The sequence below is a fragment of the Buteo buteo genome, chromosome 15 (genome assembly GCF_964188355.1).
Source record: "Buteo buteo chromosome 15, bButBut1.hap1.1, whole genome shotgun sequence".
NCBI lineage: Eukaryota > Metazoa > Chordata > Aves > Accipitriformes > Accipitridae > Buteo > Buteo buteo.
The window spans coordinates 9,844,939-9,858,903 of NC_134185.1; the positions used below are offsets into that span (position 1 = coordinate 9,844,939).

Below are 13,965 nucleotides of genomic sequence, written 5' to 3' on the forward strand. Positions count from 1 at the left end.
TAAAACAGGCAGCACGAACAACCTGCCATTCAACATACAGTGCAGCAAACCTGTACGTTCATACGTGCTTATAATAAACCTAAAGAAGAACTCCAGGAGAACAGTTAAAACAAACAAAAAAATACCCTCTAATATAATAAAGCTGCCATAATATGGTGAACTTCTGTAAATGGAAATGTGCTGCTGTGTCTCTGCAAGCTACACTAGAGCTTCATCTCAGCAACAGTAAGGTATTTCCTTCGATGGAACACTCCACCAAAAAGCCCAAAACAGCAGTTAATTTCCTTATTCTAGAGTACATTAAAATAAAGTTGTGAGGTCTCCTAAATTCCCTTTTTCCTTAAGACTAAACAGAAATTCAAGTTAAACATAGCTGCTTTCGGAACAGAGAGGCAAAAATGAGAACTGGCTTTTGACCATCTTTGTGCCAAAGGCATAGGTTCTCATTCAGCACAAACTGAAGCTTACTTTCCTTTTTTATATTTCTCAGTAAATGGTTTCCTGGAGTTCATCCCTTCTTTCTGCCAATTGATTTATGCCTTCCCTGTCAATGCCTGCCTCTGGCTAGAAGTTCTTGCTTTTCTTACAAGAATTACTTGCTTTGTTTGGTTTGTATGCATTCTTAATGTTTCGTCTGTTTGATCTATGCTCTCAGCAGTCTCTTGTACACTTACAGCTATTTTCTAAAAAATACTGGTTTTCCTTCATGTGGTTTAATCACTTAATACTCATTAGAAGAAGAAGGTCCTTATACAAAGCAGAACTGACTTGCAATGCCACCACTTAACTCAGCGAGCAGTGGTCAGGATGACAGAGGCCTCACTAACCTTTCTTCACCCAACTGCAAATTACACTATGTTAATGCTACTCTTTGGGATAGATTTGGGAAAGTTATTATGACCTGGTCATTTTATGTTTGTTTTAGGTTTATTATAATTTACACTGCTGACATTTTTTACTGAACAGCGCACATAAGAAAACAGTTGTATAAAGCTATAAAACTTTGCTAAAAAGGATGAAAATGCCATGCAGGAAATAAAAGGGTTCATTTCTATTCCAAAACTTTTGACTCTTGCCTTTTTCAGAAGCCTTCTATCAGCAGCGGCATATGGCTGTCTCAAAAGCAGTGTGTAAAAATCTCCCAGACTAAAAGCATTTAGCCATAAATAATGAGAAACACAAGATATATTAAAACACACAATCATCCCATTGTTATGGTCTTAAAGGTTGAAAATTTTTACACCTTCTCTTCGCTTTCAATTTTCCATTTTAAGACCTATTTACCTTATCTATTTAGAAAGCTTCTAGACAGAGACAGAAAACTATGATGTTAGAATATCCAAGCTACTGCAAAGTTAAGAGTGATTTCACTGGGGTTTTTCCTTCCTCTTTTGGATTCATCAAATACAGTTACAGGAGTAACTGATTTTTTTAAAAAAGCTACTATATCTTGTATTGGAAGTGCAACAATGAGACAATGTTGGACTGCTGAGTAATGAGAATATTTTGAACAGAGAAGCTGCTGAATGTGTAAGCAAGGGATTTGGGTGGTGCCGAAGGACGTGCAACAAATGTACAGAAAACAAGAGCTGGAGAAATTCCAGCGTAAGCACACTCCTAAAGGAAAACATCCTCTGGGCATGGGCTGGGATATATACAGAATGAGCTAATAAAGCATTGTAATTTTTCTAAGTCACTGAAGTCTCATCTGAAATACTACTGGTACCTCGTTTTGCAATATCAGGAGACAGCAATGGGAATTACTGGGAACTTGGAAAAAACTCTCTGCAAAGGAGAGAGTAGGATTCCTCTATCTCTAAGAAGGTCTTAATATTTAAAGCAAACCCAACACTAAATGTTTATCAGTCACCTCTAACAGTTCTTTGCTATACGCTCATGTTGCCAACGCATACGTGCCTACTGCTGGTGATACCTATTTGTAAGCACATGCAGTAATACAATTTCTTTTTTATCCTATTGGTATGTGGAAATAAGCCCATACCCTTCTACAGCATAGCCCTAGGATGGGAGAAAGAAACATACACTTTTTTCTTAGTACTTCCCAAGCAACGAATTGCAAGTTTGAACAGCACACAGGAGGGCAAGAGGACAGCCTGTGAGCGCACACACTTCTCATCTCCAAGAACAGCTAACAGCTACAGAAAAGCAGCAGGTCTTCTTCCTTTACGTGCTCCTCCATATGGAAATGCACCCTACTAATCAATCCCTCCAGTGCTTGCCCTAGGGGAGTGCTACCTCCTCTGGGAGGGTTTCAGAATAGGCACTTGTATAAAAACTGAAGGACTGCCGTCCAAAATGCAAACAACTCTAACTCCTCAGCAACCGCAAGTTCAACGTAAAGGTTAAATAGCCATCAGCACCGGTGTCTAGAAGAAAAACACTCAGCAAAGAAGTCACAGCTGCTGCTTGAGAATCATCAGCTGCCTCCAGTTTTGCGGTGAACACTTACTGATAGAAAGTGATTTTATTTTAACTAGTTCACTGCATCCATGCAATTGTTGTCACCCTCTTTGAGAGTCCCTTGGATGTCTCAGCACACCACAAGATAATATATGTCTTCTAAAAGGACCTTTTATTGTTAGTCTAAAAGCATGCCTGACACTGAAGGTGTGCACAACAGCCTCAATAAATAAGCTGTAGCTTCTCCTCCATTCCTAACCTCTTTTCACCAAAAGCCAGACCATTTACTCTCCACAGATGAAGTAATTTCTAACTTTACAGTTTCTGGCTGTATTGGGCTGCACTGAAAGATTTACCTCACCTTCTACAGTAAATCACTTGCATTGCTCTAGAGGGAAGCCTAGAGTAAACCAGCGTGTATGTCACAGGCAACGATGTGGCGGCCAGAGCCCTGGAGCAAAATATGAGGCAACTGAGACTGATGGCAGAAACATCTTTATTATTACTAAGTATGCTCCTAAAGATTAAAATGAAAGTTCTTTCCCTGAAAGCCACTCCAAACGAGAGTTTGAGACACTTCGGTGCAAAGCTAACATCAATACACTGAAGATCACTAATTGCAAAAAAGTTCTAATCTCCAAGACAACGGATTCAGATCTTAAAACCAAAATTATCACCTGCTTTATGCTGGAGCCACAAGCATCAGTGCTGTGTCTCGCTTTACTTTGAGCACCGTCTTAGAGGATCTGACATTACTAGGATCATCCACAAAGGAATTCACACTCTCTGGATAAGAGAATCTGAAAATTCAAGTTCCTGTTCCAAAGGCTGATCAGACACCTGAAAAAATCTTGGACCATCGTGTCTGTTCACATGGCACAACCTGTCACTTGTCTGTGTTGTCCTAAATGAGTGCTAGGATGGTGCAGAATTCCAGTCCACTGGAATGGATGTAATATGCAAACTATTGTGAACTGCAGGCCACAATTTCAGGGCCGTCCAAGGCCCCCAAGCCAGAAGGGAGGGAACTAGATCTATCATTTTGCACAAGAGATAAAGATGAAGTAACATCCATTTGCAGACTTGCGTGGGATTTCATAGTCTGTCCTTGCAAAGGTGTTGAACTGTGGAAAGTTATGGCTCTCTTATTGAAGCAAGTGACTCTTAAAAGGTTTGCTTTGGGGCCAAATGATGTTGACAGGGAGCTGTATAAATCTGGCAGGTTGACAGATGCTCTTTCGTGAGAGGAAAATTGTAGTAGATAAATATTGCTTCAATAGGGTAGGACAGAGCCAATGAGTAGACCTCTCCCGTACTCTATTACCTGACACTTTAGTGTCGCTCACAAGTCTTTGGCCAAGTCAAGGTGTGAAAACTAAATAAAATCTCTGCCCTTAAAGTACATTTCATGAAGGAATGTACTACTTCGGGAAATCTGGAAGTTTGTAACCAGAAGGCAGTATTGTGGGCTGGCGTAGAGTCAAAATCTCTCTAAACATTCAGGAAAAAAGGAAGACATTGAAGAGTAACGTGGTTATACATCGGTACAAGTCCTAATTATCGATATGAAACTATAACTTGCCAAAAGAATATTGCTATTTCAAAAACATAATTATATAGTTTATTTGTTGAAAAGGATATAGCCTACCTTTTCTGTGGTATTTGCACTAGAGAGAAAAGATTAGTCAGAGTAAAGACATTTAACTTGGGATCATGTACTTTCTGTCCAGTCTTCTGCACATAGATCCGCAAGATGACTGTTTTAACAAACCAAACTAGAAGGGTCTAATAAGCACTGCATTAGTAACTGTCACACAAACTGTCCTTCCCGTGTGGTGAAAAGCATGAGTAAGAAACATCTCTTTCAGAGGACTCTCTCAGTAGGATGCACAGTGAGGAAGATAATCATCGTAATATGCCAAAAACCATAGAAGTTAAGTTCCCATTAGCTCAGAGTGCAGATGCCCTTGAAAAGATAAATTTGAGTCCTCTAAATTTATGGAGGAGGGAGAACTTTCTGTTCTAACCTCACACAAAAGATAGTGGAAATGTGTAAAAACCAACAGTACCAACCAAATGAGGACAGGGATGCCCTGGAAATATCCAGGACTGTGAAGGAAATGGACAAGGAAACAGAGAGACAGGCATTGCCAGTACTTGCACAGAAAACACCGAGGATGTCTGCAGAAGAGCCCTGAGGCTTGCTAGCTGTCTTCCTCAGAAGACTGGGCTAAGAGGGGGAAGAAAATGACCAAATGGATTGCTGCCAAACTTTGAGAGTCATGTTTTGAGTAGGGATGGCCTCATTTCCTCCTGCTCACAGCCCAAATGTACTCCCTCCAGAAAAAACAGAGCAATGCACCATCAAGAGTTGACTTAGGTCTGAAAGCCAGAAATTCCATGCTTGTGATGCGTTTCAGGACAAAGCTTTTATGACCATGATGAAAACCCCTAGAAGATTACCTGCATAAGAAATCACGTATGCAGCTCATGAGATTAGGAAGGGGCTAATAATAGGTAAAGCCCCAAGTCAGACAAGACTAAATGAAAGAATAGCTCAAAGCGTGACTTCTGTCCCCTTCCAGTAATGCTGTAGGTAATACCTACATGCAAGCACCAAGTACATACAAAAAATAACATCACATGGAGGACATTATATTTCATAATGCTAGGTCAGGACTATGCATTCCCAGTTTAGCACAGGCTAATCATTCATTATTTTATTCTAAGATGCAAGTTTAATAAAAAGAGAAAAATTCACACTATAACTAAATGGTGAACCTATTGCCAAAATATTACCAAAAGCCATGAATTTAACACAGTTCAAGAGAAATCAAATGACTACATACACGTAACCTAAAGAATATCCTAATGTTTTCAAAAATCAAGATATAACTTATTTTCATTCATTCATTTCTTAGAATGAGAAATTAGTTTAACATTTACAGAGCACTCTTAAGACCAAAATGAGGCCAACGGACACCTTCTATGCAAGATTCTCACACCTTCCCCTGCAGCAGCATTACTGGCTGCTGACAGACCAAGCTGAATACACCTTGGGCACAATTCAACATAGTGTGTTTCTAGAAGACAGTCTAGGAGAAGAGAGGAATTCAACACTCTCATGCTGTGCCAGTTCTCCTTTTCCAACTTTTCAGAGCAGGGCAAAATTATGCTAGGAGAATCTATCAATCAATCAGCATTACTTTCGAACCGAGGAAGCAACAGCATGCTAAGCTAAGTTTTAGCTTGATGAAGGTAACAGAGCAGATCAGAATCATGCCAAAGAGTAGAATTACCGGGTGTCATGACATGTCATAGTGTTTGAATTCAATGAAAAGGCTATACAAAAAACAAGACGAAAAGCTGCCTGGAAAGCGTCAACCGTTGTCATCTTCACAAGAGACAAAAGCAAAAATGACAAACCAACACGTATTTCAAAAGTGCTTCATGAGGGCCTGCAACTGCCATCACTGCCAGGTTTTTGAAGTCAATAAGAGAAAGATTGTCTAAAATTAAAAGAAATGGTACAGCTACGCTAATTCTCTGTCGTAATGTTACAGAGTAACTTGCCACCTGAGCCAGGTTGTTAATACACACAACACACTCCAGTGCCTGTTGGAGAATGGAACTCCAACAGACTACTTTCAAAGAAGCATTTTGCTTTATTTTATGTCTTTATTGCAACACGTTTTGATTTCAGAGACTGCCCTAACGATCAAGCCATTACAAGAGATTGCTTAAAAAAACCCCACACTTCCTTTTTTTCACTTCCAGATGAAAATTCTGCATAGTTTTCAGAGAAAAAATACTAGGAAAAATAACTCTGAAACTATTGCTTTATTGTATTTTTTAATATAATTTTATGTTGCACAATAATCAGTTTTAACTAAATGAAGATACTAAGATAATTATCCATAGTAACAATCAGATCAATAAAGTCTCTAAAAATATATATATATATATGTTTTGTCTGGGAAAAAACATCTACATGTGCTGAAAAAAAAAAATCTAAGGGGGCAGTTATACTGGTGAAGAAGTTAGGTCGAACCCAGACCTTCTGGTCTCAATCAAGAAAATACCATGTATCTGAGGGTGAGACAGACAGTCACAAAGAAGCACCAGGAACTGAACTTTCGTGGCTCGTGATCCAGGAGTACGTGACAAGGTTTTGGCCTCCTGTAAGCCAAATCTGGTTTCTGAAGAGACTTGAATGTCAAAGGCATCCAATGGAATTAAGAAAAAGAAAAATCCAGACTCCAATGAAAGCCTCATTAAAAACCACAAAAAAAAAATATTATGAAATGTACCACAGGATCAATCTTGTGCTGGCAAATAGACTGCAACTTCTGCCACCAAGGTCTAACATTTTGTAAGTTCTGTCACAGGAAGTAAATATTTCCCTATTCTCTAATTCAATTTCTTTATAAAGAAGTGATGCTATCTTGCAGCTGACAATCTCAATATGTAAACATTACTATGTCAACAAAAAAGAACTCACACTTGCAGCACTTGCATTCAATACAGTGCATCTGAACCATTGTAAATGGAAATACATACAATACATGTAAATAAATACATTGCCTTTGAGGAATACGAGGAAAGGAACTGATCTCAAATTTGTATGTGCTAAGTCAGTCACGCACTTCAATGAGGCGGCAATCTGGTATAATATCAGCACCTGCAAACCGAGTATTTAGTATTATAAATTGTCTTCTGAAAAGTTGGTACTAAAGACTGTTAATAACATGCCAAGTGCTCTCTAAGAATATTAAAAGAGCTAAACCAAAGACATTTTTAAAATACTTATAAAAGTCAATTCAAAATGTAATATTGCTTAGACTTGGGGTAAATAAGAGACCTCTAGATATGCTATGTCTACTCATTTGTGAAGAAGCAAAACAAGAAAAAAGTTGAAAGAATTATTACAGAAGAAAACTTCTGTGAGAACAGTTTGCTGAACAAGATCTGCTTCTATATGTAAAAAAAAGAAAAAAGAAAAATAACTTCAAAGCGAAGGCTGACATACTTTGCCTTTTAAGAGACTGCATCTGTATCTTCAATATGCAGCATCAGATTCAATATAGCTGCTTTAAAAATGGTTGCTAGTCAGCTTGACAGCGTGTGACTGCATTGGGAAGTTATTTCAGAGGAACTTTGCCATGCCTGTCTGGCTGAAATAGTTACCAGGGCTTGCTCTGTTCGTATTCTGTTTGAAATGGCTTTTCCTTCTAGGAATGGAAATACATAAACAGTCACCTAACATTTTAACAACATCCAAAGTCTTCAGCATAGCAATACTTGGCAATTTTTCCTCCCCTCTCTGAATGCTGAGTTTACACAAGAACCTTAAACTCCTGGGTGTTCTCTATACGATGTAAAAAGTTGATTCTGGATTCTTAGAGGAAATTTCCATTGAGCTTTCCCATATTTATTCTTTTTGGATGAATAAAGCAACTGAAAGAACAGTTATATTTCAGAAATCCGTTTATAGATTGTTTCTTGGTAAGTCAGCAAAAGTTGTCATATGTATGTACACGCTCTGTGCAACTGAAGAATTTTTACTTCAGGAATTTATTTTTAAATGATGGATAGAAACTCTGCACCAAAAAGTGACCTAGTAGAGATTGAGATAATGCTCCTAATGACAGCATGATCACTGCAATAAAACCACAACTCCATTACATTCCCAGCATAAGCCTTTAAAGCTTTTATCTGTACAAGTCCAAACTCCTTCTCTGATCTATCCCCTTGAGAAGCCTCCTTCTTCCTTCACCCTCCTCAATGGTTGTGAGGAAGACCAGAAGACTGGTCTTCTAAATTACATTTCTGTAACTATGTGGTGTAGGTAGGTGCATGTTACAGATCTGCTATTCAATCTGTACTGTTTATTTCTAGAATAAAGCTCTTCTTCATGAAACGGGTGGATTTTAAGCTGAATCTTCAGAGACAGTAATGCAATCTTGAGTTGAGTTTGGATTTTACAAACAAATGTCAATTACCCAGATGAGCTTCAAACCAGTGAGTCAAGGTACTTTGCAGCTGGTTCTCTTGAGAAATGTTGCTTAAGCAGACAGTCAGCTGGACAGCCATGAATGTTTATTCTATAATTGCAAAATACTGTTTTAGGATGAAAAACATCTCGCCTGAACCACAGTGTCCTTCTATAACTGTAAGCACGTCATGTGAGCCCATATAGTCTTCTAAAAACATGTGAGTCACAGAAGATGATCTCATTTAATGATCCCATGAGACACCTATTTTTTTAACTCTAAATTAATTTCCATTATTCCTTGCCTGAAGACATACTTGTGAGCCAGCGGCTTCAAACTCACTTCACAACATAAAGAAATAATTGAATATAAAAAAAACCTTATAGATTTAAACTGAATAATAAGACACTGCCTTGCAACTTCCAGTGTGATAAATATGATCTGCAGTAATTGGGTAATTCTAACTTATTTACCTATATAAACAAGTCTGTTTCTATTAGGATCTTTGTTTAACTATGAAATATCAAACATTTTCTGAACTGTGGGAAGAGACAGTAATAAAAATATTCTGAAATGAAGAACATTCTAAAAGAAAAAACATTCATTTATCATTAAAGACAGCATTTAGATGAGAGTCAGCATAAACCAGACACACGCAGTTGTCACATATAAGACTTTTTTTTAAGGTATGACAAGATCATACCTTTTTCCTGAACTGTAACAACTGAAAAATATCAAGTAATAAAAACCATGAGAATGTATAGACTGGACTAAATTTTATATCTTTTACTCCTTTTCTCCTTCTGTATGTTAAATTAAATGTTTATTTTTTCTTCCCTGTGAGTTCAGCTCACGGAGGATGCCATTTATGAGGGACGCTGGTATATAACGGTTAATGCTAATGAGTCACAGTCTAGAATATAATTTCAAACCAAATGAAATTGACTGCTTTGCACAGCTAGTTTTGGAATAATTTAGAAAAGGTTCTTAGAAAAAAAACAGATCTCTGTAACAGAGCACAGTGGAAGATCACAAAGTATAGGTATTTCTCAAGCAGAAAAGAGCCTGTCAAATGGGAAACTACAGTCCTTTCCTCTGAGACCTCTAACGAAGACTGGCATCAGCTGGGTGGTGTGGGAATGACAGCAGGTAGTGAGATAACGTGAACATAACAGTTGGGAGTTTTACAGGGAAGAGTAAACACCTGACTTGGCAGATGATATTTTGTTCTTAAGACAAAAAAATATTTATGAGATCCTTATTAGGCAGAAGAAGATTGTACATGTTCTTCAGCCATCTTTACTTAAATGAGTCATTATAACACTTAATTGAAGTAGTGAGGCAATTCAGCAGGACTAGAAATAAACCAGACTTTTGTAAGTATCTTATATGTCTCCCCAGACAGTCAGTCACATATATAAAGCACACATAGTTGGGGAAGCAGCAGACAGATGAATATAGCCACGGCTGACTTCAGTAGCTCAAGAACACAACAACTGAATACCAAAAGACACATCAGTTCAAACAATTTAATATTGTTTCAAAGATCATTCATTCATTAGCAGCTCAACTGCAGTCAAAAACACAGTATGAAATACCAAATTATGGAATGTCCTATAAAGCTATACATTTTTTAAGTTAAATGATAAGGGAAAGAAGTTGCCTAAGTAGTATAATCTGCCTTGAATTTGCTCATTTTCAATAAGGAAATTAACACTTCTTTGGAAGAAGAAAATCAGACTTCATTCCAATATTGGTAAATAAAATCATACTTTTAAGAACATACAAATATGAGGATGCTCAGTGAGCACTTGGATCATCACTGTCACTGTTCAGAATAGCTAAATAGATCATCAGAATGGAAGTTCACTATCCATGTGCCAGAATAACAAGCTTTTTAAAGTAGAACAGAGGAAAATCCACGGGCAATGCAGAAAGTTAATACAATGCTATTTATATGCACTGGTAGTTTTATATTGCACTCATTTGCTGAGTTGAGGAAGTCCAGCTTGCTATTCCAAAGCCTGCACAATGTATGTAATTACTGTTATTATGCCTTGCTTTTGAATGCTTTTTATATCATATTTGAAACTACAAGGAAAATAAAATGTAAGCTTGTGATGACATACATTAATGATTCAAACAAATCCATAAAGTTTTAAAGTCTACTCAATTCTCATTACAGGAGAGGCTAAAGAGTGGCTTAGTCACAGAGTGGAGAACTCAGAAGTCCTTGTTTCCCAGTGTGTCTGTGCTAACTGCATGTCTACAGTGTAATTTGTTTCAAGTTAACTATACAGATCCATAAACTTATTAGTGACAGAGCAATGTGAACTAAGATTTAGTCTTAATATCTAAAGGAGAAAGATTTAGGGCAACTTTCTAAGTCCTCTGCAGATAAAAATTCCACTAAAGAATAATAATTAAAAAAAAAAAAAAAAGTTGAAATGTTTCTTCTCCCTGCCCTAAATCCCAAATCAGTTTTTTCCTTGTGTCTTGAGTGTGCTTAGGATCAGACTGAATAAAGGAGTTCAGGAGTCTGAAAATCTCTAAAGTGGGCTGCTGTTGCAAGCTGTGTTTCACCAGTTGCAGACTGACACTCAGCTGAAAAGTTGTCTAATTTAACAAGGTTTTTTCCTCCACAGATGCTCCACAGGTCTGGGGAGAAAGTGATAAGTACATGCATGGGCAGAGGTGCTCCTTATGCAATATCTTATACAGCAGTGGATATCAAAACAAGGGGCAATGAGACCAGCTTAGGTGAAGACTTAATTTCCAGGCACATTTAGCACTTCCTAGAAGGCCAATAAAATCACCATGGTGGTAAACACTGAGGGGAAAAAAGGAGATGACTTTTCTTGCTAGGGGAGGCACCTAAAAGCCACAGATCATTAAACAGGTTTAAGTAAGCATTCTTGAGGTCTTTTTGAACTTTTTAACATGTATAGAAGTGGGAATTCTTGTTTTCTGCAGTTGGCCAGATGGTCCTGACTCATTCTGTCAGTCACAAGGCCAAAATGATTTTTACATTAACAACAAAACCTTGAAGCCATAAGTCTTCTCCCTCAAATACCTCCTGCTGAAGAATTTGTGAGCACTCGTTTGTTCCCTTTAATCTTGCAAGCTTCTTATTTTTGATCAATGCCTTGACTGTAAAACAAACTATTTCTGTTAACAGAGCTATGCACATACAGCTCATTTATCTCTTCCTTTGCCAGAAAATTGTACAGAAGGCTCCGAAGTGTTGTTCCAGTTTGCACTTGAAGGCACTGGTATACACAAGGCTCTCAAACAGCAACCACCATAAATCTCAAACTCTGTGGACTGATGTTCAAGGGGCAGAGTGAAACAGAAGCATCTATCCTTCTTTCATAGCACTTCCTCATCACTCTAGAAAGACAGATACTGTCTACAGAATAAAAGCAGTCCAGTAACCAACCCGTGAAACAACTAATTATTAACCAGTGAGACTGGCGCTTTGATGATTATTGATTATTTGCAAGATGTCTGTAGAAACATATATATTGCATCCTTAGTTTGTATACATATTATTCTTATATATGTATGTATAAAATACCTATAATATAAATATTTATATAGGTAAAAGTCTATACTCTTCAGGTTGCTAAGACAAATCTAAGACTAAGGATCCATTCTTCTCTGTCTTGTAACACGCAGCTGGGATTCCAAAAAAAGTCAGTTAATGAGATTAAAAATGTACACGTTTCAATGCAATTAAAACAACGATTTGCCCTCTTAATGCAATACAAATTATTGTTCAATGTAGACCAAAAGTGTAGTTTGAATTATCTCAGTTATTGCAGTTTTGGCTTACATTCAGCTATGTTAGAAACCCCCTGCAGAAATCTGCCAAGAGGAAAATAAGATACAATTACTTTTATTGAAGTATAAACTTACATACCTTGGCCTCCGAAATGCTAAACCATATTGTTGGCAAGCCAGTCCCACAGTGGGAGTATAAACAATAGGCATGAACCTTTCAATGTCAGAAGTCAGCACTTTATAGAAAAGCTTTTCATTTCGATCCTGAAGACTCATTAGTAGAATATATCTGTGGAGAATTGCATATAATTAGACAGACATCAAGTGAACATATAAAGTAAATTCAGAAATACAAAGGTGTTTAAATAATTAAGTAAAGCTATGTTTGTTCAATAACAGCCTGTTTCTTGTTGAGAGTATTTAAATTCCTCCATGTCTTAATAGCACAAATGGTTCAGACACAAAGGATAACAAACTGGTTGAGACAGAGAGAAGCCGAAACCATCACGAAGTTGACAACTTCTAAATACTCAGGAAGCTAATCCCTCTCAGGTATAAAACACTATGCTGCAATTGAGTTTTTGGTTTGTCAGAACCTAATCCATACGTATCAGTTGTTCCACTTGAAATGAGACCATCATTAAATAGAACTTAAACAAGCTTACTCTCTTGCCCAAGGAAATGAAACTAAAAATGTTAGCTTTTTCTGCTCTTGCCTCAATAGAAATTTCTCTTAAATCCAGACTCATACTTCAAATAAATACTTCACCTGAATACTGTAGGACAAAGCTTTCAAAAACAAAGCATACACATATGGCCTTTCATCCCTGAAATCTGTGTTTGTAATGAAATCTGCAATGTTTTATCTCCTAATTGAAGTAAATTTTTGATTGCATTTGAAGAAGTTTTATACTTGTTTAAAAAGAAAACCAATGAGAAAGAAAAAAATCAGAGAAATGAGAGTGAAAAAAAGTTCATGCTTAGCTTGATCTGGTTTTGACTACCATCGCTTTAATATTGAATACATACACTAAAGCTCCAAGATCCCAACGAGGAAGCCAAATTTCAATGCTGAGTATGACAGATTATATGAGTCTATGAGTGAATTCAAGTTATACCAGTTCACAGAGGTATGACTCTGGTCACTTAGTGAACCCTTAATATTTAGGAATTGGATGATCCTAAACCTCAACTCTCTATTCATTAGTTTTAGTAACGTTAAGTATTACTTTAAAAATTAAGCAGTCTTCAATACCAATAGGCTTTACATAAAAACTTTAACTTAATTTAGGTATACAATTTATGTAGGGTTTTTTTTTTTAATTTGCAATGGATTACTACTTACTTATACTCAAAAAGTTTAATATGCCCATCATTTTATTACACAAATGTTGAGGAAATGTATACAGCACATTCATTCCAAAAGCCTGGAGGTTCATGTGCTTAAATATTATTCACATTAACCTTCCTTCAGCATACTTATGCATCACATGCACCAATAAAATCTAATTCATACTTCAGGAAGACACAGATATAGTCTGGTAACTACCTTACAAAGAACAGTTCTGTAAATCTGCATTTGTTTCATTCAAGCTTAACTTGTATATCCCTGTATATAGTGTTGCTTTTCCAATCCGCTCTGTAAACCATTAACAAGCACTATAAGCAAGGCTAGTGCAGCCAGTTTGGCAGCTGGTGACTGTAATGAGGTGACAGAAGTGAGGCAAAACAGTGTCCCTCCCCTTGTGTCACTAGGGGTACTGCAGAC

The 13,965-nt window shown here is 37.2% G+C and overlaps 1 protein-coding gene across 2 annotated transcripts in view; it reads right to left on the bottom strand.

Moving 5' to 3' along the window:
* ME1 (malic enzyme 1) overlaps positions 1 to 13,965 on the bottom strand; it is a 178,750-nt gene that overhangs the window by 115,183 nt on the left and 49,602 nt on the right. For both annotated transcript variants that reach the window (XM_075046508.1, XM_075046509.1), the window contains exon 3: positions 12,337 to 12,486. In XM_075046508.1, coding sequence (XP_074902609.1) covers positions 12,337 to 12,486 — 150 coding nt within the window. The remainder of the gene's footprint in view (positions 1 to 12,336; positions 12,487 to 13,965) is intronic.